The sequence below is a fragment of the Lonchura striata genome, chromosome 1, assembly GCF_050655825.1.
Source record: "Lonchura striata isolate lonStrDom1 chromosome 1, ASM5065582v1, whole genome shotgun sequence".
Taxonomy (NCBI): Eukaryota; Metazoa; Chordata; class Aves; order Passeriformes; family Estrildidae; genus Lonchura; species Lonchura striata.
In genome coordinates, this window is record NC_140703.1 from 57,454,229 (window position 1) to 57,480,821 (window position 26,593).

General features: G+C 35.6%; 1 protein-coding gene across 7 annotated transcripts in view; it reads right to left on the reverse strand.

Annotated features, from left to right (window-relative positions):
- Nucleotides 1–26,593, reverse strand: part of TDRD3 (tudor domain containing 3) — a 97,471-nt gene that overhangs the window by 11,326 nt on the left and 59,552 nt on the right. For all 7 annotated transcript variants that reach the window (XM_021530792.4, XM_021530793.4, XM_077781370.2 and 4 more), the window contains exons 9-12: nt 26,271–26,427; nt 25,511–25,636; nt 16,226–17,064; nt 14,237–14,362 (exon numbers count right to left, since the gene is read on the reverse strand). In XM_021530792.4, coding sequence (XP_021386467.3) covers nt 14,237–14,362; nt 16,226–17,064; nt 25,511–25,636; nt 26,271–26,427 — 1,248 coding nt within the window. The remainder of the gene's footprint in view (nt 1–14,236; nt 14,363–16,225; nt 17,065–25,510; nt 25,637–26,270; nt 26,428–26,593) is intronic.

Below are 26,593 nucleotides of genomic sequence, written 5' to 3' on the forward strand. Positions count from 1 at the left end.
CAGGCAACAGCTGTCTCTTACTGTTTAAACACCAAGTGATCTCTTTTTTCTTGGTTAAATTCCTTTCTCAGATTTTGCTTCTTTTGCCTAATCATCCAGTGTCAAGCTCCTTGAATCCTTGTTTTGGTTTTTGCATTTTCTACTTACCAGCGCTTGGATCAATCAAAAATAGATTATCCAGATGAATCAGAAACAGATAATCAAGATGAATCAAAAAAAAGAAAGCAGAGAAAACTCATACTATGGCCACACTTAGAAATTCATAAGTATTCTAGAAATAGCTAAATGTAATTAATTTTTAATTATTTTATATACAATATAATATATATACTATATTTGTAAGAAAAAAAATTGCTGAAGTGTTTACAGTATTCTCTGGAACTTCTACTTTATCTGAATACTTAAATGGATTCTTTGAATTCTCTAATAACTAAGAATGAAACAGGATTTGTAGGGGGTGGGGGAAAGGGTTTCTTATACAACTTTAGAGTGGTTTCAGGCTGTAATTTCAAAAATTACTATCAAATGAGGTGTAAAAACTTTAAGTAAAAGAGGGAGTATGACTAATGTAGATTTTTCAAGGGTCTTAACCAAATACTGACTATTTTTGAGGTGTCTACTATAGAATAATTCAACATATTTGTTCTTCATCAATTTTCTTTGCAAGATAGTCTTCTTACCTAAAATATCAGTTCCTTTCACAGAGTAATCTTCTCCCAGAGTAACTTTGTAAACCTGCAGATGCTCACTTTTTCTTCCCGTGTCTAACACATCTGTATTAGACTGGGCCTATGGGCATTCAAATTCCTGAGTTAAATAATGATGAGCAGAGCAAGTGGGGTTTGAGGTTATACTGCTAGATCTGCATACAGCTAACTCCTCACTGACATCAGATCATTAATATAAACACTCAGCCGTATTTCTGCCCTATCTTCTGCCTGTAATGAACATGCAGGATAAGCAATTGTAAAGGATTTAAAGGGTATACAAGTTCTTCTCCTACTTGAACCTCATGACCCAATAAGCACCTCGCTGCATATCGGACTTTGTAAACCTTAGGTAATTAGTACATATACGTGAGTATAAACCCATATATGCTGCATGTACAGTCCTCCATAGGTAACTCTGGTTTGACTTTTGTGTCTCAGCCATCAATAGCTCTGCTGAAGTTTTTAGCCCTAGCTTCACTCTGGTAAAATTATGTATTAGGTAAAACAGTGGTGACAGAAATGGAAATGTCAAATGTATCATGGCAACTATTAGAAAACTTAATTGTCCTCAAAGGGATAAAATTGAGTTGCAATGTGGTACCGCATGATTTACTAAAAACACCCTGTGATTTTGAACTGAAACTACACAATTACTGTTTGTGGCCATTCTATATGCAGCCAGAATAATTTCTACCCATTTACAAAATGTTTTAATCTACTATACCAGTGATGTCTTTCTCCTTCACTGTTTCTCAAATTCTATGAGAATTTGATGTACTATACAAATAAGCTCTGTACAAAGCCTTTTATCCAAGAGAGGAAATCACTTAATATTTCCCTAATGCAAGAACAGTCCATTTCAACAGCTACTGACTACCTTACAGCAAACTTGCTGTAACAGCATTTAAAAACAAAATAGAAAAACAATAAAACATATACCCATTGTTACCCTTATTTCCACTTAGGAAAAGGGAATTATCCTTATGAGGATATGTCTTTTCCTCCACTGAGTACAGATAGGTCACAAGCAAATACGCTCCTAACTATGTAAAACTAAGTGGCATGGAAGTATTCCATAATATTTGTTGCTTTCCTGTGTTCCAAATAACACCTTGAAGATGATCCTTCCCTGAGTAGCTTTTCCTTTAGCATCTGAAATAAATTAATAATAATAATATATTTTGTTAACTTTCATTAACCAAACCTCAGAAAATTTTGTATTTTCTTGGCCAGTTTTTGTAAAGTTCTATGAAGTACGCTCAGGACCAGCAATTTTTCAACTGATGCCTGATTACATATCAATTAAAGATACTAGATTTATAATAAAATTATTTGAATATATTGAAAAAAATTAATATACACTATTAATTTTAATTAGAATTATCTCCTGTTTCCTCTGTTGAAAATATAAATAACCTGAGATTCAAAACCAGGTAATTTTTAAATTATTCTGCTAAAACCATACACATCCTGATTTTCAAGTGAAGCAATAAATATTAGAAAGAAAGCAGTAGAAAATTAATAGATTTTTCAGAAAAAAATCAAGAAATAGAAAATAAATAGATGGGCAGGGAAAATAATAACATACTTAATCTGAGACAACTAAAAGCAACACAACAGTTAACTTGGAATCAGACATTTTGTTTACTTCATTGATTCAACTGTGGAAACAAAACACTTATTCATTTTCTAAATAGACAATTTTTTGGTTAGATTTCCATAAAACTACAATAATGTAAGTGTGGAGCATGATTATCCCACAGACATATTGATGGCTTATTGGTTCCCCTTAAGGATATTGCAGAGTTTATTCATACTTACAGTCATTCCCTCTGGCACACATGGAAATAAACACACAACTTGAACTGTGCAGTTTGTGTGGAAATAGATACACTTTCCTGCAAATTTGTCACTGTGTTCTCAATACAGGAAAAAGTAATGGATTTTAAAAATTCCTTACAAGTACATATTTAAGCCATTCAGACTATATCCCTTTCACCAGGGGAAAAATTCTTCACTGAGCAATATCCACATCAAATTATAAATATTTAAAGGTTTACTTTCAATTTCTAGAAGAAAAGTTTATACACTAAAGTGAGACATTCTATATAAATTAATACAGAACCAATGTACACATCAGATTTTCTCCATTCATCCAGGAAAAAGCCACAAACTGGAAATGTTTTTGCCAGGCTGGTAATACAGACAGTCCTAAACTACTGAAAATAAAAAATACTTGCATAGACTGGGAAAAAAAATCAGCACTCAATTTCTCTGCACAAAGTGCACTTGTGAGAAAAATCATACAAGTTCATAGAAGGGGGAATTATTTGCTGTATTGCTGAATCTGTTTTAGGATGTAAACAGAAAATCCTGCCAACATAAATTTCAGAAAGAAAACACTCAGTTATGTGATGAGAAATTATCTAATGCTTCCCTCTTAGGACATAAAATCACTATCAAAATCTTAACAGGGAATAAGAGAGTTTTGGTCACATTTTACATGAAAAAGAAAGATGTGTGCACAACCTCACCCATGACAGAATTTGACATACAAATCCCCCAAGTCCCACACACAGGTGTATATTAGTAAACAAACACCTATGTGAATTTATTTGTGAATGACTGACCGCACACAAAATAAATTAGAAAGTTAAACATGGCAAAATTTATTTCCATAAATACACAGAAAAATTCTAAAGAAAAATATATAAACCAACACCTCATTAAAAACAAAACAAAACTGCATACAGGTAGTGCAGGGACACAGCAATTTAAGAGTCTTGAAATCAGCCCATGAGACAACACAGATCAGCCCCATAAAAAAGAGAGTATCTTAACTTTAAAGTCAGGATCTCTACATTTCTTACACCTTATATGCTTTATATTTTAAAATAAAACTTGCTGAATTGCACCTATATTTTAGTTAATAATCATGACTTAAAAAATTAGACCATGTTATCCAGCAAGTTCTACAGCAGGTTCAAAAGATGATGATGGTCAAAATATGTTTAAAAACATTAGGAACGTTTTATACTGCTACAGAACAGTTGGTGGCTAGTCACAATGAGTGTTCCCCAGGGCTCAGTACTGGGACCAGTTCTGCTTTATGTATTCATCAGTGATCTGGATGAGAGGATCAAGTGCATCCTCAGTCAGTCTGCAGATGACCCCATACTGGGTGGGAGTGTTGATCTGCTGGAGGGTAGGAGGACTCTACAAAGGATCTGGATGGGCTGGATCAATGGGCTGAGGCAAATTTTAAAAGGTTCAACAAGGCCAAGTGCCATGTCCTGCACTTGGATCACAATAGCCCCAGACAGCTCCATAGGTTGGGGGCAAACTGTCTGGAAAGCTGCTCAGCTGGAAAAGTCCCTGGGGTACGGGCTGAACATGATCCAACTGTGCCCAGGTGTACAAGAGGCCAATGGCATCCTGCCCTGTATCAGCAATAGTGTGGCCAGCAGGACCCCTTGTACTGGGCACTGGTGAGGCCATACCTTGAATGCTTTGTCTAGTTCTGGGCCCTGCAATCCAAGAAAGACCTTGAGGTACTGGAGTGTGTGCAGAGAAGGACAACAGGGCTGGTAAAAGGTCTGGAGCACAAATCCTATGAGGAGCAGCCTAAGAAACTGGGGTTGTGCTTAGCCTGGAAAAAAATTAGGCTGAGGGGAGACCTTATCACTCTCCATAGTTACTTTGAAGGAGGTAGTAGCAAGGTGGAGGTCAGGCTCCTCTCCCAAGTAATGAGTATCAAGACAAGAGGAAATCACCTCAAGTTGTACCAAGGGAGGTTTAGATTGGCTATAAGGAAAAAATATCTTCGCAGAAGCCTTGGTCAGGCCTTGAACCAGGCTGTCCAGGGAAGTGGCTGAGCCACCATCTCTAGAAGTATTTAAAAGACATGTAGATGTGGAAATTAGGGATATAGTTTAGTGACTGACTTGACAGTGCTAGACTAATGATTTTACTTGATGATCTTCAAGGCCTTTTCCAACCTAAGCAATTCTATTATCCTAAAACTGTAATATCCAATCTTCAAAAACTTTTACATCTTACACAGTAAGTTAGGAACAAAGTAAAAAAGAAAAAAACAAACTTACAAAATTTTCCATGTATAAAAAAAGTAAAACTACTGCATAATAACCCCGCAGCACTAATTTACTCACATTCACAGGTATTTCCTTTCCCACTTTGATATGGAACAAGTCCATTTCCAGGTTGAGTGATGAACATTTATTGAGTAACTCTCTCCTTCAACTGGACTGAATCTATGAAAAATTCAGCTCTCTCAGTGGGGACTCAGCTTCATTCCTCCCCCCAGACACAGATGAAACTCTGTGACTTATGATGTGATTTCCATCACATCCTAATTGAAATGCCCAGCTGTGAGGAGTACTGATGTAACCTAAAGTGTGTCTGACATCATCAAAAAGAGGGTGATTATTCGTGCAGGGAAAAGAAGCAAGACTGGAATAGGCCAGGAAAGAATGCAAGCAAGAAGAGAAACCCCACAAGTCTGCATTCAATATCTTGTAAAATTTTACTGTCAGTTGTAGAACATTCAAGAACATTCTTCAGCAATGTCCTGTATTGAAACAGGACACTGTGGGAGCTCTGTCAAGAAAGGAACAAGGACTATGGCAATAACTAAACACCACTGCTTTAATTTGCTCCTATATGCCTTGTGACCCACAGTGGATGTCCTATATAAGAACATACAGCCTAGAGGAAGAACAAAAATGACCACATCAGAAAAGAGATGAAGAGAAGGAATAAATTCATCAAATAGGAAAATATTACATAACTATGCAAACCTGCAACACTTCCAAATAGGTACCAAAGGAAAAAAAATCAAAACAAAACATCAAAAAGCCCCCAAAAAATAAAAGACCAATCATAAATAGGCTTCATAAGCACAGGAGAATCTGAACTGAGCAATGAGATAGTCCCTGGTATCTGCCTGCATAACCAAATGTTCCAAGTTAGAACATTAGAAGATCCCATCATATGTGATGTTTAATACGTGTGACATACACATTGAACACATAAAACATGGATAAAAAGTCGTTCTGTGTAGCATCATATATTTATTGCTTTCTTATTAATCAACTCTCACTCTCATTAGAGAAACATGTGCTCCCCTTTGGCAAAGATCTCTTCAACACTAAAAAATAGAACCCACAAAAAACATACAACAACCCAACTCCCCACAACCTCCCTCCTTCTCCCCTTATCCACCCAAAAAGCAGCGTAGAAGAGTAATTTCCTATGTTCTAGTATTTATGAATGAAAACAAATCACCTTGCTGAAAAAAACTGCCTTCATGATAAACAGCTATTTTTAATTCTTTTATTATAAAAGACTTCCTTTTTTAGATACTATTACTGATAACACCTCTAGGTTATCAAACGAGGAAGAAAAATGCTCAAGCATTCCAGATATTAACCATTGCTGTATAAGGAAACTTCAATTAAGTACATTAAGTAACATATCTATTGAACATGTGCTGTATACATAGGAGTAAGATCTGGAATCACATACACATACCCCACATACTCCACAAATTATATTCATCATCACTTCTATTCTGCAATACCAAACCAACAGTATCATGTCTTCCTTCCTCAGAAAGCAACCAGTCAGGAATACTACACCAATTGCTCTAATTTCCTCTTTAGTTAAAGTACCTTGAATTAATCTATGACATGTGGACAAACTCAGAAGATAGGAAAGTGAAGGAGACCAGGAAATCAGAAGAGAAACAGTGATGGCAAGAGCAGTCCACATATTTTTACACAACTAACTTATTTTACTCAACAGATGCAATATCAACACAGGCAATACAGGGAAATCCAAGCAAAAAATCTTTCAGAATTCTCAAAGTGAGATTCTGAAGAACTTTAATCACACTAGAGCAGGATCAAAAACAATACTTTAAACAAGGTAAATCTATGCTATCTCAAAACAAAATTGTAACTCAGTTTAAAGGAAGATATTTAGTGAGCAACAGTCTCAAAATAACCCAAGGAAGGAGCCCATATGCAGTCTCCAAATAATGAATTGTCATTATATGCAATTACAATTAATAACAATGGGAGAAGGAGAGGAACAGTGTAATGTTCCAAGAGTGCTGCTTTAACTGTCATGACTATTTTCAATAACTGTAGACCCCAAGAAGAATATGTCCTTAATCTGAACTGTAGAGCTGGTAATAATTAGTAACAATATTTCATAGTCTGACGAATATGGAATGCTCAAGATGAGGACTCAAATATATTTTACAATGCCTTGATAAAACCATAAAATGGAAAGTTTATGCCCACTTGGTAGAAATTGCTTCCTCAATTGAAATATGCCTCCTTTTAGTTTATTAAAAAGTAAAATGCTGTTCTTTAACCACCTTTCAATGTCAAGTTACCATATTTCACCTAAGGGCTAATAACTTTCAGAATAACAGCAAAATTGTGAATATCTGTCTATATTCCAACATGGATATAACAAATGAAAGTCTGAAAAACTATGTAGCTTCTCAGAGGACAAGGTGCTAAAGAAAAACATTTACTAGCAGTTGATCAGGGTAAGTGGTTTCCAAAAAGTTTGTCTCAAAATAATTCCCTTAAAAGAAGGCTGGGGAAAGAAATAATTACATAAAGAATTATCCTGAGAGAACCTGAAGGTTAACTGTGTGTAGAGCATTTATGATGGTGTATTGTAAAAGATGCAATGGAATTTAAGGCAATATTTTCAGTGAGTACAAAAAGTCTCAGATAAGAAAAAAACAGTTTAAGGTAGACTATGGAAAGCAATTTTTCAGCCTAGGTCAGGGAAATCACGATATCTTAACAAGACAGAAAATCAGGTACATCCCAACAAAATTACTGCCTACATCTCCAGTGCTTTCTTAAAGCCAAAAGATAGCCTTTTGTGGAAACTAAAGTCAGACTAGTAATGTTTTAGATTAATTTCAACAAATGTCCACCATCACTCAGGAAGATGAGTAGTCCAAAACACTCACCCTTCATTTAATGAATTGTCACTGAATTATTTTGAACTGTAAAATTATTCTCGATATTCTCCTAACAGCACAGAAACCAAAGAATTAAAGACATCAAAGTCTTCTCTGATGCAATACTCAGGGACATTTTTTCCACAGGAATCTTAGAACTGATTAAGTAGACTGTACCATTCTCTGTTACCAGCCTTGGTTTTTGTGCAGTCAATGAGGACCGAAGCCAGATAAGAGATCCAACCAGGACACATTTATCTACTGCACCTACTTAATTATTCAGTGGGAAAGACTTCCAGTTTTACACACAACACAAAAAGACCATGGTGTGATGCCAAGGGCATACAGGCTTGTGGGCAAGAAACAATACCAAATACTTTACATAGTTATATATTATTCAAATGTCATAAAGACATTTGAATGGGTTTAACACCTCCATAAAACAAGCAGGCAAACTCTTCTCCAGCTTAAAGAAGCAGTTGTAAACATTTACCATTTAGTGGTTTTCAGCACTGCTCTTTACACTGCTGGGGGGAAGTTCAAACACCTTCAGAAAACTAATAGGAGTTTACCTCTTCACTTACCTGAAATGGAAAGCTATGATCAAGCCCTGAATTACAGTTTAAGGTAATTCAACACACATAGGAGCAATAAAAGCCCTGTGACAAGACACAATGTTATCAAACTTGAACTCTGAACTGTCTGCCAGCAAGAATTAACTGCAATCCAAGATCCTGTTATTTTTCTTCCTCAGCTCATTCCTTACTGGAGAAATGAGTTGAGAAAACCTGCACAGTGGATTTTCAGTCTCCACAGAACAAAACAAACTCTAGAAAAATCAGGAATATGTATAATATTTATGCCTTCTTTCATCTTTATGTAGAAATACAGTGCAAGATACTGCAGGAAGAGAAAACTAAGCTAAACTATAGGTTACATAATTGGAATGCTTAAGGAATCAGAATAATTGTAAGCAAAGAATCTGCAAGAATTGCAGCTTGTTTAGCAAACAAGCAGTTAAGACCATAACATATATAAGTGAAACTACATATATACATAGGGAATACTACCATCTTTATTTCCTTTATTTTCTTTATTTCTATTTCAGTAGAAAAGAAAAAAAGATAATTGTAGTGTAAATAGGATGGAAAAAAGCCTATGACATTACTAAGGAAACAGAATGGAAAACAAAGCAAAGACTTACTTGGCTTTGGGGAAAAATGTCACAAGATAAACACTTAGACTGTACATTTTCATAATTTATTAAGGGGAAAATATCCTACAAAATAGAGAATAAAATTAAGACTTAGAGTTTAAAGTATTATCTTGACTTTATTTTTTTTCCACAGAACAACTTAAGTGATTCAAGAAGGTCCTTTCAATGCTTTTCAGTTGTTAGTATCATTTTACATCATTTACAAGAAAAAACAAGCAGTTCTTACTTCTACAATAGCATTTCAGTGACCTTTTTTTATTTAGATTAAAATACTTTAATTAAGTGACCCCTGCTACATTGAGAGAACTACTGGAATACAGTATTGTAGTATTGTACATACAGGACACTTAAAAGAACTCTAGAATAGTGGAAACCAAATGCAGCTTTATTATTAAAAGTATCTATGAATTGCATACCTAGGACATATTTTTTCAGGCACCAAGAAAAACAATAAGCAGTTCTAGTGTTCTTAAATGTATTTATATTGCTTTCGTATGTGATTATTGAAAAAAATCTCCACTACCGTTTTGGTTTACCTAATGTAAAACTCAGCTTTATCTTCTAGCCATCAGAAAGATAAATAGCTGCATGTAAGGTGTCAGACAGACTGAAAATTTACAAGAACTCTGAACAAACTGGGTAACGGACAGTACACAATCAATTATTATACTTTTTTCATTAAGGTGGTAAGCACAATGTATTCTGAGAATATGAGGCAGAGTTGATCTACAGTTAAGAGAAAACAAAACAAAGCAAAAAACCCACCAGAAAACCAAACAAACCAAAAAATCACTTATAAAGGTTGCCAAAAGCAGACCAGAACCTGAGGTGATTAAATAATATGTAATTTCATCAAAATAAGGTCACTGTGGTACTTTGGCTGTTCTTTCAAGTGACTAACCAAGCAATGTTTTGCTTTGCTTTTTTTTTCTTCCTCCCAGTGGCATACTTTTTGTATTTGTTGGACAAAAATTAAATTCAACATGAGTACTAAATAAACAGTACTGAAACAAACAATAAGGAATAATCATTTCTAAGACATAGGCTAAATTTATGCCTTTATAGAGTTTGCTAAGTCTTCTCTCAGTATTGGCAACTCTTTCAAAAAGAAGTCTGAATTAGAACTCACAGTATATTTCTACAAGTTTTCAGTACAAATAAGAAAGATCAAGAATAGTGTAATCACAGAATATGCTGAATGGAAGGGACCGACAATGATCGAGTCCAACTCCTGGCCCTGCACAGGTCATCCCAAGAATGACACCATGTGAGTGCATTGTGCAAATACTTCTTGAACTCTGTCAGGCTTGGTGCTGCAACCACTTCCCTGCTGCCTGTTCTAGTGTACAACTACCTGATATCCTCCCCTGAATCATGCCACTTCCTTGGGTTTTGTCACTGGTCACAAGAGTGAAGAGATAGGTATCTTCCCCTCATAAAGATGTTGAAGAACTCAATGAGATCTGCCCTCAGTCTCCTCCAGGCTGTACAAACCAAAGCACCTCAGCCATTCCCCACATGGCTTCCTCTCAATGCCTTTCACCATGCCTGCTGCTCTCCTCCGGATGCTCTCAAATAGCTTAATGTCTTTCCTATATTGTGGTGTCCAAAAGTGCATACAGGACTTGAGGTGAGGCCACATCAGTGCAGAGCAGAGCAGGACAATACCCTCTTTGAATGGTTGATGATGCTGTATCTGACATCCCCCAAGACACCACTGGCCCTCCTGGCTGCCAGGGCACAGTGATGACTCAACTTGCCACTGACAGGACCCCCAGGTTCCTTTCTGCAACACTGCTTCCACCCTCTCATTGCCTAGTATATACACACAATCAGGGCTGCCCCATCCCAAGTGGAAAATCTAGCACTTGTCCAACCTCATACATTTGATGAGTGCTTCTGATTTGTCTGGGTCTCTCTGAAGAGCATCTCTGCCCTGGAGGGGGTCAACAGCTCCTCCCAGTTTGGTGTTATTGGCAAACTTACTCCTTTGAGACCTATGTCTAAGTCATTAATGAAGATGTTGAAGAGCACAGGGCTGAGTATGAAGTCTGCAGAACCCACTAGTGACCGGTCACCAAAACTCTGATGTCACCCTGTTCACAACAACCCTTTGCACCTGACCTGAGAGCCAGCTGCTCACCCACCACATAATGTGTTTATCCAGCTGTGGGCTGCACATTTTTTCCAGGAGGATATTGTGAAAGACAGCATCAAAAGCTTTACTGAAATCCAAAAACATTACATCAACTGGCTTTCCTAGGTCAGCTAGGTGGGTTACCCTGTCATAGAAGGAAATCGGGTTTGACAAGCAGGACTTTCCCCACACAAAGCTGTGCTGGCTGTGACTGATGAGTGCATTGTCCTCCAGGTGTTTTCCAATACCTCCCAGAATAATCTTTTGCATTATTTTACCAGGCACTGAAGGGAGACTGAAAAGTCTGTAGTTACCAGGGTCTTCCTTGACCTTCTTGAAAATTGGGATAGTGCTGACCAGCTTCCAGTCAGCTGGGACCTCTCCAGATTTCCAAGACTTCTCAAAAATCATTGAGAGGTTTTGTGATTACATCAGCCAGTTCTTTAAGGATTCTTTGATGAATCCCATCAGGGTTCATAGATTTGTAGGGATCCAGCTGGATGAGCAGATCCCACACAATTCCAGAGTAAACTGGGAGTTGATGATTCTTGCAGTCATGGTTTTCCAGCTCAGGGCACTGAGACTCCCTTGGTCCATTATCCATGTTGAAGATGGAGGCAAAGAATGTTTTAAACATCTCTGCCTTGCCCCTGTCCCTGTTTGTGAGGTGACCATCCTCATCCTGTAATAGGCTGATGTTATTTTTCCACTGCCTATTGCCATTAATATATAAGGAAAAAAACTCTTTTTTATTGCCCCCACATTTCTGGCAGCTTCAACTCCAATTCAGTTTCAGCTGCACAAATTTTCTCCCTACAGTGGCAAGCACTTTATTCCTCCCATGCCACCTGACCCTGCTTCCACTGGGCATACGCCTTCCTTTTTTGCTACATTTCCAAGAGAAGATTGCTGTTCAGCCAAGCCAGCTTTCTGCCTTGCCGCTTGACTTCTGACTTTTGGGAATTGTGTACTCCAGTGCCCTCAGGAGGTGATGTTTAAAAGTGACCATCACTGATGGACCCAAGCACCTCCAAAGGGACTTTATTTAGCTATCTGGAAATTATCTAGAACAACTGACATAAAAATCAGCATAATATTTCCAGTAATAAATGCTCCTTGGGGCCAATAGCATTGATCAGTAAAAGAAAAGTAACTACTGAAGTCCGTTTAAAATCTGTTTTGTTCTCTTGTAAAGAGGAAATACACCCTAGTTGCTTGAATCTTCAGTCAAAGAACTAAGTAGCATTTATTCTGCATTCATGCATGCTAACTAGATCTATATATAATAAGAACACTGAGACAAAAAAAAATGGCCAACAGCGTTCAGCTTAAAATACAAACCTAAGTATTAATGGGTGATTAAGAACTACAAATGCATAGGTTTAGCACCCAAAAACAAAGAAGTGAAGAGTTGGGTCCTAATCAACTTTTTCTGCAAATATCCTATAGCTGCAAGGACCTTCTAGCAACAAAAGAGTAATTAGTCAGAAAATAACTAATTAAAATTATGTTTACTGTGAAGATGTTGATTGGCATTTATCTTGTGTAACTGTCAGGATCAGAAATTTCCTTGTTTGAATTTATGTAATTCAACTAGGCTACCTTGAAAGAAAAAAGAACCTTGAGAAAGGTATTTTTCACTTTTGAATGGACTCAAAGTCCTTGGAAATTCCTCTTTTGTCTCCAGTAATAACAGAGGAAGCCTCAATGACTCAATCAGGATGCAGCATGGTGTCAGGACTATGGTACTTACTGTCAGAATCGCCCCTCCATACATTGTCCCACCCTTGTGTCATCTTTAACAAACTAACTCTAAAATAAAATAAGACAACCTGGGGGAACAGAAATGTGGTCCATTTCATTCAACTCATCCTGTGGCTATGTGACTTGACAATCCAACATGAGAGGAGACGGATGAGGAAGAACATGTGGTCAGACATAGGCAGAAGAGGCAGGGAAAATGACCACATCATTACCAGGATCAAGTAGGAAACGGGACCTCACTACCAGGATCAACTTAGTCTTAATACAAGGCTAAGTTCTTAGACTATGAGAGCTAATATTCAGTGGCTTAAAGTAAAGTAAAAGCCACTCCTCAAAACTGTAATCAAATGAAGAAAAGTCTGATTATTAACCCAGAAAAAGGCTTAAAATAATACAATCATACAGTAAGTAACTAGCACCTTACAGGTCAGCTAGTAGGACAAAAAGAAGGCAGAAAAAAAGGGTAAATTTTCAAACAAACAGCAATGCATCGGCTGGGAAAAGGTTCAGGGTTATTTTTAAGTACAAAAAGGCTATCTCAGAGGCATCTGAGAGCTACAGGCAACAATGAATGTTAAAAGACCACTGGGAAGAAACAGGAGTTGACTGTTCAGCCTCTGCAGCAGTAGTAACATGGTTCTATGACCCAAAACTAAGAACTTAACATAAGCACAGTCAACTGACAATTAAGGAATCAATATGCAGATGTATATTTTTTGTGCAGCCTTTTATAGTAAGAGTAAACAGCAAAGAAATGTGCATTCCTGATATTTTTTTAAATCAAAACGCATCTCTGCTTCCATGATATTCACTAGTAAAGCCTTTTGAAATTTCCAAATTCCATAAGGCTAATACATTCTAAACTTCACAAAACAAGTTTTGATGCATACATGACCACTACAGTATTTGGCAAAGAAGAAATCATTGAAACAAGAATAAAATCATGATACAAAATAAAGGGATACAGATGTGTATTTTTAGTCATACATACACATGTAGTGAAAAGCTTCAGAACATATGTTTTAAATGACTGTTTCCTAACCCTTACAGAACAACATACAATGTACATGAAATAAAACAAAAAATTGGGTTGAATAGAGTAACTAACAACTTTTAAGAGAGAAAACATGCATAAAAGTGTTTGGCTGACAGATCAATTATTAATTTTCAAACAATACAGTTGAAATTTATTATACAGGAAGAATACCACATTGTAATACATGTCTATCAGGTTTCATATAGACAACTAAAATCTGAGATTTTGTGCGTGTATTTCACAACTATTTTTCTACACATGTAGGTAGCATTCTTTGCATGAGTAGGTATTAATTAATTAAGAGTTACATATTTTGTACAGACTATGCAATTTATATTTTTTAATACAATTTGTTATCACATACCCATGTGTCTGCATGAACAGGCCTGATGTTGCTGAGAAGCACTTCTTCATAATTTCCATAATCACTGAATTTAACAACTGCAGTTGTCCCAGAAGAATGGAGAGCTTCAATTTCTGCTCGGTAGAACTTAAAAGAGAAATTTTCAAATGTCACAAAAATACAACCAGAAACACCACAAATACTTAACAACTTCCTTTTCATATATGTCTGTGTGTGTGTGTATATATACTTAGTCTTAGTCAGTATTATATTTTGTTTTAAATTTGTATAAGACATGAAACCAGATATCTTAAAATTCTACATGTCAGACTCCAAGGACATGGCAGAATGTATTTAGAATACTCACTGAGAAGATACACAGCTTATTTAAGTAGACTGAGCATTTAAAAGACCTGCTTTCATCTCTCTGAAAGCAGAACAAGTTCATCACTAACACAAATGCTGCTGTATACAGAGAAATGCTATTGCAACATATTTACTTAAAATAGGCAACTGTAAGTGCTTATTAGCTGCATACTGATATGGCTTGTATGCATGTACTTGTATATCTTATCACACAATAAAACATGATAAAAATATGATGAAAATATTATAAAGTTGCCTCTTTATAAAGTCCATTTGCTAAACACAAAACAAAAATCACTGCCTCCTAACATGGTTAAGCTCACTACTGTATTTTATCATCACATTGCAAAATTGTCTTAGAAGTGAGTAGCAGCATTTACTTAAATTACCAAGAAACCAATTACTGTCCAAAACACAGCTTCTAATCTGCTGAATAGGTAAGAGTCTGGGATTATGTAATATGTATATATCTTGCAAGGTTTGTACTTTCCAAAATTTCAAGATCTCATTTCAGAGTAATGCAAGTATGCTTCTCAAAATTCAAAACAACTCAGTAATACGCCATTATACTTCACACTAATCCATCCACTCAAGCTACATATTCCTATTTAAGAGAGTCAACTGACTGCCACTACCAAAAATCCTGCATGGGTTATCATTAGTTTTAATCATACCAGGAAAAAAGAGAAAAATAAAGTTATTTTGCTGAGCTAATGCAGACCAAAAAAAAAAAAAAAAAAAGGAAAACACTTATAATAAATATAATAAAGTAAACTTAACAAAAAATTATTAAAAAGCAGGAAAATGTATGAATAAAATGTACTTAAAGAACAACCATATTTAAGGTAGTTCTCAGATTATCAGAAAGGGGCAAAACCCAAAGAAACTACCCAAGAAGACTGGCAGACAATTCCTGAACAAGTGATGACAAATCAAAGAAAACAGCCTAATACTTTCTTAGCAAAGGAGAAGAAATCAAAATGGTCCTGCTGCAAGACAAATCTTATTAATGGAGAAAAGAGCTAAAAATAAAGTATTTAAACTTTTAAAAAATCAGTAATATAAATCTATCATGCAGCATAATTAATTTGTCCACAAATTCTTTAGCTGATAGGATACAAATGCTAATCAAAATAAGGCCTTTTGCTGCTTCTGTTCTGTAATGATTGAAAGAAAACTGGCAGGTTTTTTACAGCTCCATTCCTGCAGACTTTCTTCTTTGTTTGTGCTACTAAAGGCTGCATGCTGACTTGCTCCACAGAAAGGTATTACACATCTACCATTATAGATATTCTAGATAGCACAGCATCCTGGTTTTGTTCCTCAGCAAAGAATATGGATACCTATATTCATCCCAATATTCATCCCTTCAAATTTTTGGCACTTAAATGCTTCAGCAATGAGCTTAAGACATCCTAAATTCCACCTACATGACAGAAACAAGGACTTGATTTAGGGTCTTAAAAAGTTTTGTGCAGTGAAGATTAAGTGACATATGTCATAAATATAAAAAACAGAGCATGGAGCTAGGCAAGAAGCACACTACACACCTATGAACAAAGGCCATGTCTCTGTGGTAGTGTGCTAAATATCTCCCACACATATGTAAGAGAACATTAGAGGTACAATTTGGCAAAGGCATACCTTGTTGTCTTCCCAATAAAGAGCAAAACATTCATCCCCTGGTCTCCAACTTTTTCCATACTCCATGTGACTCGATGGTTCCAGTATTTTCTCTGGTTTGATGGGCCCAGTTCTCCTTTTGGGACCGGTGTTGTAATACAACATTTTATCATCAAAAGATGGGATTGCAATCGGTCCTGATGATTTGATAGGTCCTACTCGTCTTCCTTTCTGATGATGCTCAGTATCTCCATTTGGTACAGCACTAAAATTATCAGTCCTACTGGGATTTTGGTAATCATTATTAACACCAAAATGTTGCTCACGTTTTACCATAAAGGCTTCAGTACTTAATGTTCGTGCCTTCCTATCACAAAAATTTTCAGAATTGTGTGTTTGGTTTTCCCTTTTCCCACGTTTCTGGTTATTGTTTTCTGTCACATCTTGAGCAGCAGAATTTTCCTTGAATTCTGAGAAAGACACTCCTTTTCCAACTCTGTTTTGCATGTTGTTATCCCTTTTCTTGAAAGTACTATCACTCTGGTGAGTGGATATGGGATAACTCAAATCCTTTGACCTATCATTTCTAGGATAATGTCTGTCACTTTTATTTTTTTCATCTGTCCAGTGTTCTAAAGAGCTGTGCCTTTCAGGACCTCTGTTTCTTGGTAACCCACCACTTTCCAAAGCCTGCCTTGAATTCTGAAAATCCTTTTGAAAACGAGGGGGTTTCTCATTCCTTGGTTGTCTCATGTCATTGCGAGAAACGTGTCTTGAATGATTCTCTTTGATGCCATTCTGTTCTGTATTCATAACTTTGTGCTGTACTTGATGTGTTGGCTGAAATTGCAATTTTGGTTCTACAAAGAAAAAAATTATTTCAATTAACGTATTTCACACAAATACATTTAAGAAATTGTTGCAGATGATAGATAAATATGATTGTTCATAAATAATACAGCTAGGATGAGAACAGTTCTCCCAGCTGGCCGGATGACACCCCTGCCTTCGGATGAGTCCTGGGGTGAAATGGACTGTTCCATCCCACCCCCCAAAAGGTGTATGGCTCATCCCACACCTCTGTACCTTCCCCTAAAACATTAGTGTCTGTAACCCCATTGGATATGCCACATCCCAACCCACCTCAAAGCTCTCCTGATAAGGAGGCTTCGAGGGGCCACGCAGTCTCTTGGAACCTCTTCCCCCCTCCTGGGGCTTCCCCTCTCCTAGTGCATCCTTTGTCTCTCCCCTTCCCCACCCTCTCTGGCCCAGCCACGTGCTGTGCCTGGGAGCACAAGGCAGGACCTTCTGCACCCCCAATAAACCTCTTTCCCCAAGAGCAAACTTCAGAGATCTCAGCCTCCATTCATCCACACCGTGCTGGAGCATGTTATTTTCCCACAAGAAATACTGTTTCAGACTCTAATAAAACAACAGTATTCTTCAGAAATGTATGCATCTTTGTGACATGGAAATGGAATGGTACACACAGAGAATTTGTCAGACACATTTGAAGTGCAATTCCTAGTTATTGGAAAATATACACTACTCTGGGCTGTACTTAGAACCAAACCACCTATGAACAAGAGAAAAGCCAGGCATAAATTTCCAGGATATTGCTTGTTCCTCCCTGTGGACATCAACAACCCAATTGACTAAGAGCTATTTAAGACATAAAAAGAGAATTCCAAGATGGAAAAAGGAGGAGGGAGGAAAATGAGGAAAAGGGAACACTTCTAATCTGAATTGAAACTTTCTGCAAAAATACCTTGTTAACAGTTATTCAGGATAAAAAAGAAAAGGCAAGAAACAGAAGTGATAAAATGAACAGAGCTGGAAAAATGTAGATAACAAGAATAGTAGCAAAGCCCAGGCCTCTGGAGATTCTGATCAGTGAGCCATAACAGGACCTGCTCAAGCATCACCTTTAAGAGCTTCAACCAGAACTCTTAACTGATGAGAATAAAGAACAGATTATCATGAATATCACTAAAGAAAGGAAACATGCTACAGCCTGCTGGAGAGGAAGAAAGCTGTGGGTATCTATGAAACTTTTTATGGAATTATGAGCTTTTTAGAAAAACATGGAATTTTTAATGGATCGTTTAGATGAAGAGCAAAAGGAAGGGAGAAATGAAGATGAACCCAGGGGAAAATAAAGAAATGAGATTAGGAGAGCTGCAAGTAAGTAGGTTCCTGGTCAATACAGTTCTGCATGTGATCACTGTAACTTCTCATCTTCTTATTAAATTCTCTTTCTAAATTCTCTATTGTGTATGTGAGTGGACATGTTTTTAAACTGGCAAATTTGAGGTAGGACAAGCCGGCAACTGGGACAAGGAAGACCTGGCAGCTGAACACTGGAGAGAATGAGTCTTGAAGGCCATCTGCCAAGGAGACCCCAGGCCTGGGCTCACACAGTGGCCAGATCTATATAAAATACATTAATGTAACACTCCTACCAGCTCCAGGCCGTATCAGCCAACAAGCTGGACCAGAAGTGTCTCCTGGCCAGGACAGACTCACATGGGTGTGTGCGTGTTGGTGACTGGATATGTGATCTGCTAGCAGACTTTAAACCTGATGGAAAAGGAAAACACAAATCCATTAAAGGGATTCATGTTTACATGATCAATTTTGTGCCATGTGTCATTGCTGCTAAGGTGTCATTCTCTTGTTTGTGTCCATGAGCCTGGTGTGTGCATGGGCCTGGAGGGACTGTGAACTCAGGCTCTCACACATTCCCATGGAAAGGAATGTTACCACTAGAAACAATGAATGCTGATACCTGACAGCAAATGTATCAACTTTGATAATTATATGCAAGATGGCAAGTTAAAATTAAAATGTAATTTTTACCTGGTTTATTTTTTTAAAAAAACCCTTTCAGGCATCACATTATTAGTAGTAGATCACAGAATTTTTATCAATTTAATTTACTAAACTGTGCAGTAAGAATCTAGCTCAATTTTTACATATATTTGACATAGCATAACTTATAGAAGTCACATTTGCTTTACTAAAATGACCTAGTGTTCTTGTTTTTTAACATGACATAAGCATACATAAGTCTTACCTTGAATATAATCTTGGTAAAAGTACATCTTACTCTATAATATGTTACTTTGAAACCCATTACATTTTTAATGCATTAATATGTAAATATATACTTTTCTGAAATATACAAGTTTCATAAATATGCATTTTCTTTTCAAAAATGCAAAGATTATTTTAAATCTTGAATAATTAAATTTGTTTTGTTATAATAACACCTTTAAAGTTAGAAGTACCTCTTTATTTCTTCTTTGCAAATGAAACATGAAAATACTGTTTTTTCTTTACTTTATATCTGTAACTTTTCACTAAATAGCTTCATTACACTTTTCCACTTCTGTATAATACCAATCTTACAGACTATCATTTAGAAAGATGTAACTCCCAAATTAATTAATTAACAGTCTTTGTTCACAACATTCCTAATTTATACCTCTTCTCTTCTGGTAGTAAAATGCTCAGGCTTCCACTCTTCATATGCCCAACCTAAGCTCCTAGGTCTATTCCTAATGTTAATTACACACAAAATGACTGAACAGTTCAATGACCCCTGAATGTGTACTCCCTTGTATACCATTACAGAACAATGTGTATAAAACTCTAACCTAATTCACAATAAATCATCATATTTAATATTCTGTAATATTATAATAATTAAAGTCACTGTTCCAACAGAAGAAAAACAGGAATGGGTTCATGACTAGATTGGGAATGGTAATACTTTCCTAGGTGGCGGGATATTAAGTTTGACTTAGACTCAAAATATTTCCTCCTAAGGGCTGTCCTTTGCCCCTTTTCTAAATGAATAAACATTTCCTGAGCTGAGATAGGTAGTGACAATGCTTAGTACATACAAGGTAGAAGGACTCTATACAACAAAAATGTATGCAAAGCAGTTACAGTTTAGTTAAAGCCTCAAGGGAAATCCAAAATATAGACATATTTTTCTATAATTCAAAATAGTTTACTGAAATTTCTATTCAATTTCATAGCATGTAATAAGTAATTTTAACTATTGTCTACACAACATAATGTGATCATAACATAAAAGCAAAAAGGTGATTTGAAAGTGTGTTGCATCCTTTTATTACAGATTTTTTTCTAAATAGTACTGAAAAGTTAAAATAATACTACGTGTTAGACAGCAGGTAAAGGGATTAGAGAATTTCAAAACAGTGAGCATGGTGGTTATTTTGTAGGTCTCTTTACTGTGACATACAAAAGCTGACATGAAATGCCTGAGTTTTTTTAGTCTAAGCTTAAGGTATGCAAAATCCAATAAACTTATGTTTTCTACAGAGGTGCAGTTCTTGTGCTAAAAGCTTCCCTGGGGACTGCATCATACACAGCAGCTTTAAATGAGCAGGACACATTAACTGGTTGATTGACATTCAAGCACAAGTCACTCGCAAATGACAACTCTCAAAAACAGTAAATGTTACTTAGTCAACAGTAAGTCAACAAAAAATGCCAGGAGATGAGAATAGTACTGGTTCTTCGGGTATTTGTGCTGTCTGACCTGATCACCAAAAACATGAAGGGATTCTAAAGTTTCTTTATGATAAATAGGGATCAAAAAAAAGCATCAAGGGATCCCATTCACATTCCCACAGCTGCTTCTACTTCCTGCCCCAACTCCAACAAATCATTAGCAACTGTTCCCAGAAAAGTAATGCCTCCTACACAGCAATAACAAATATTAATTTGGTATTTAACGAAAAGATGTAGCAAGCTATTCTCAAACAGTGATAAAAGTCTTCATTGTTATAACCAGAAGTTTGGGAACATACTCTGGAAAAATACATTTTTAAAATTAATTATAAGGTTCTTGACATCTACTCTGAAGTTTTGAGATGACAAGTAGTGTTTGTCAGTCTGGAACCCTTACTCACTCACGTTACTCACTTTGGCTTTTGTAAGTGATGACACAAGAGGACCATACAAGACCAATCACATTCCCCTGATTACAAGAAACCAGCAGGACCTGCTGCACTTGGAAATCCCAGCCAGCACAATTTATAATGCACTGCTCAATGCATAGTGGAATTTAAAGAGTACAGTTTCCCATAGTCCTTTCCTGTAGATTTTATCTTGTTTAATAATGTGGCTAAATTTAACAACCATGGCTCTCCTACATTGGTGGCAATGTTTTAGGCTTCTCCTCTCAAACTGAATAATACTTTTATGTAACTGAATGGAAATATATCTTTGAGACAGCTACCTCCAGGGTATGTTCTATCTTGTACTGGCCAAAAGATTAAAAAATTAGAAGATAAGTAGTGATACATTAGCACACACTTTGTGTTATGAAGTAAAATTCCAATTACCCAATAGCTTTGTCAAGTTAAATAAATATCAATATAATTCTTTTTAAAATGTAGCAACACTGAGGAATGGGGACCTGAGTACATGTTTCTGTTGAAACAAATCAAATACAAGCTGAGAAGAGTGATAATAAAGAAGTGAACAAAAAAATCCAAAACATTCTGCATTGTATTCACTACAAACTTTAACTAAGTGGATTAAAGGATTAAAACAAAAACTGATAATTTTTTATTATACTTTAAAATGTATGAAATTTACTCTATTTGTCCCTTTTATATTTAAAGACAAAATAAAAGTACAAGCCTTGTAACATACATCATCAATGCTAACATAAAAATAAAACAAATAGAACTGATTTTCTTGATAGTCACAATTAGCTCTGACTACAGTTCAATTTTTAGAAGAAAGGCTGAATGAGAAATATGACTATTATTCAATTTGGATCTCTTGTCAATAGCATCCCATGCTTCTTGAAAACATGGCAGATTTCAAATGTTACAAATTCCTTTTAACTTCAAAAAGTTAAGACTCTTTTTTCCCCTCCAAGTATCCTCATTCTCACATATTCAAATAAAATGTGTGACCACAAAATGAAACAAATATTTTTAATTACATTGTATTGCATTACTGATTTATTTCAAACCTTCCATTTATTTGGGACTAGATAAAGAATAATGTTCATTATTCCTTAATACTACAGCCAGAGCTCTTGGTATCATCTTATTCTCTCTGATAATCCTTGTGGTTACTTATTTAAGCTGGCAAAGATAGATGAGTTGTTCCTTATAACAAAAGAAAACAATAAGGAGATTAATGGAAAAAATCTTTTGTGTTCAGTAGCAGAAATTAACCAAGTGCAAGCATAGGCTTGCAATTGAAAGCAGTTTTGTCTGCTATTTGTATTATCTCTTGCAGTCAGGAGGTTTCTCTTGCCAAAATTAAAACTACTTAATTTCAACACAGAAATACTTTGTACGTGCCACCAACCATTCAAAGTAATAAAAAAATAAATAAACATGCAGTTTAAAGTTAAGGATACGTTTGTTTTCATTCTTTGCATTTCATTTAAATAAACTATGCTTAAAGTATTCTGTGTTTTACAATTAAAGAGCTAGCAGATCATGGAGTCATGCATTTAATACTTTTGATAGCTGTGAAACAATATTTCCTTAATGGAAAAGAGGTGATAAAACACAAAAACATCACAAGATCACTTACAGGGCAAAACACTAACATGTTTTCTTGTAAGTAATAAGTACTTTAAAAAAGCAAACAGCAAAGAACAAGAAAATTCTTAACTTTTAAAAGGAATATAAGTGCCTCCTAAAAAATACAAAGGTATTTCAACTCATAAATGTTTTTCTACTTGGTCTAAATGCAAGTACAAAAAAGTACCAAATCAAAAAACAGTTCTGCAGTTCCTGTTCAGCTATAGAACCACCCAGGCAGAAGTGAATTTAGAAATTCTCCACACTACTAGGGTCTCAGGTGTAATTAGAAACAGTAGATAAGAAAAACAAGGAGGGATGCACAAAGAAAATCAATCCTCTGTGTATTGAAAAGAGAAACAATTCTTTTTTTCAGACACTTTCTCTCCCAGATCACATAAAATTTTGAAGAAAACTTGGCGTAGTACAAGATTAAAAAATATTTAGCTCAGTTCAGCAAAACCACCTTTTCTTTTTTTTGTATTTTACATCGACTCCCAGTCATTTAGAAGGAATTACACTCTGTCTGAAGAATGATAAATATGGCCATTCCAGGTAATTATCTGCTCCTGGTCATACACAAACATGTAACAGTAGGGGAGTGCTCATTTATTCAAAACCACTGTCCCTATACAAACCGCTTTCTTTCTGAATATCTAAAAACCATTATAAGATTTTATAGACCATACAGGATAGCAAGATGCCAGAAATACTGCAGAACAATCTATCTTCTTTTATATGTAGTATAGCACAATGTTTGGTGAATATAAATGGAGAAAAACCTGCCAGCCTGGGCATGCCTTAGTGTATTACTGTGCAGGAAAATCAATAAGAGACATTCTTGGCTTTGTAATATTAAATATTTGAGTTGTTTCACTCAGTGTGTCCAATGTGCCTTTCAAGTCTGACCAATCCTTTTCTAATTCTAAGTGAAACTGTTTCTCTACTGCTCACAAATTACACAATCAAATTAAATTCAGTTAGTTATATATATATCCTGTTTTCTGCAGACATTTGGATGCAGACTTTGTGACTGAAGAGTTCACAGTGCTAAGTATGGTCACTGCAGATAGATCACTCAGCAAATACCTTTAAAACTCCTGTCATCTCAGATTGAATGGAACTTCAGACAACTAATAATTAAGAATTTAATTGAAATTATTTTCAAAGGCAGAGGCAATAAAATGGTGGAAAATTAACTTTCAATATATGATTTTAACAATGTGTTTGAATTCATCAGATTGCAGAGTTTTTCTCAAACTTGGCAAGGGAAGAATCACTTTTGGAAGTAAAAAATATATATGCCTATGTATTTCTTGAAATATCCATTTAAAAGACTGCAAGCAAAACTAAAACCTGGCACAGAAACAGAGATGCAATCCTATGGGATATACACACTTGGTAAGGAAAATAAAAGCTAAGAACATGAAACTAAGCAATCACTTCAAAGCCTTACAAAGTACAACTTTTTTTTTTTTTTCAGGAAAAAAAGGCATAAAGATTGAAAAGAATTTCACAAAATAATCAGAACACTTTTTGAACACTTCAAAAATGCTAACAAGTTTTTTCCAGGAAAGCGTGGTTCACGAATAGTACACTGGATTTCATATTGATCACTCAAATATAATGAGAAAAACCAACATAGTGATAAAAAACATAAAAGCTAAAACACTGTGTGTCATGCTAGGAAATATGCCAGAACCTTTGGTAACTAAAGGAGTATAAAACCTTTAAAAAGTTTGAATAAAATTATGTTTTTCTTGTTATGACATTCATGGAATCTTTTTATTTTCATTTAAGAGGAAAAAAAACTCCTAAAAGCAATGTGTATTTATCTTTAAAACACAATGTTGATGATTATAAATAGAAGTAAATGTAATAAATATATCCGGTTTTCTACTCACATAACACTATGCTTTATTGTCCACATATGTGCACTAAATCCAAAGGATCATGTAAGTACCCCTAAGCAATCAGTAGCATCAATTAAAAAAAGCAATTCACTCATTTCACGAATTTTGATAAACTACTATGACCTACTTACTACAAAAACACTGACAATAAGAAAATTATATAACCCACAGAGATTATTTCTTTCCTTTTCCTTTAAACATCTTTCAGTCAAACATAAAAACCTTCTGTAATATCTCAATATAAGCACAAAATGTACCCAAAGAAAAATCAATGTCTGCAGTGAAAGCCAAAAACACTACCACTGTTTTCATTTCTGCTCATCATAAAAAATCCAGTGCAACTTTGGTAAGTAAAATGAGTTGCCAAGAAATATCTGAAGTATCATTCCCTATATCTGCTTTCTGAAAATGTGGCTATATTCATTACCTGACCAGTTTACAAATATAATGCAAAATGTTGGCATATTTAAAAGTTATTTTCTTTGAATATTTTGATTTTTGATAAATACAGTGAAGACTTATGATATCATAAATAAAGATTCATGATTCAGGAAAAATCCAGTCAGATTAACAAATTGTGGTTTATGTCATTTTATTTCAAATTACTGACTTTTAGACATCTAACCACCACTGAGCAACTTATTTGACCTTTCGTGAGACGAATAATTCTCCAAGCACTCTTTTTTTTTAATGACTGACTGTAGAGGAAGTTCTAGGAATCAACTTTTAGATGACAAAGATAGGAAAATTAAATCTAACTACACTATCCAACATTTGTTCCAGATACATTAATTTCAGTAACTCACCCTCTACTGTGAGAGTGCCCATTTTGGATTCCAAGAAATCAAACAGTGTGCTTGGTGCGGATGGTCTGGCATTTCCTAGCTCTTCTTCATCTTCAGGTCTTATTCGGCCTCGGCCCTTCCCCTTACCTGTAAGCATTAAAAGCTTTTTGTGAATGAGCAATAAAAAATTAAAAAGCATACACATCCTTTCATTCAATTTACAAAATGTTTGTATTTTCTGCCTTTAAATAATTCTGTCACAGAAAGGCTGTGATAGGACAAGGGGGAACAATTTTAAACTACAAACTGGAAAGATTTAGGTTAAATGTGATGAAAAAATTCATTACTATGAGGGTGATGAGCCACTGGAACAGGTTGTCCATAGAAGCAGTGGATGCTCTGCCCTTGGAAGTGTTCAAGGCCAGGTTGGATGGGGCCCTGAGCAACCTGGCCTAGTGGGTGGCCTCTCTGTCTGGGAGGTGGATGTGGGGGAGGTGGAACAAGATGATCTCTAATGTCCCTTCCAACCCATGTTCTTGTGTGATTCTAGGGTACACATTTCCCATTTAAGGCTAATTAAATATCTGATTTCCAATTCAACAATTTTGACAAGAATATAATACACAGAAGCCTTTCTTAGGGATTTGCTTTCAAGTTCATAATGCATTCTAACTTGGAAAAAAAACATGCAAATATGCCCTTCTGTAACTACATTAGTAATCCACCATACACAAATTTTTTGCTTGTAAACAGTTTTAAAGCATCTCTTTGCAAGCTTTACCTCTAGGTGGTGGTCCCTGAATGGGTTTCTGTTTACTGTTGTTGAGAAGAAAATTTAATGCTGCCTCTAGGCTGTTACTGTTATCCATAAGTGCCTGTCTTGCTGCTTCTTTGCTAAAACCCATCTCTGTTATGTGTTTTAGAGCCTTTTCATCAACCTGAAATAAAATGTACACACAAAAGTAATAAATACAACCAGATTTTACATTAATTTCTCTTTTATTTTTAATTGAAACAATAGTTCTTGTTTAATTTATTATAAATATTTTAGCTTTAGTTAAAATCTTTGCATATAAGCTCAAAAGAACCAGATAATCAAGGGAT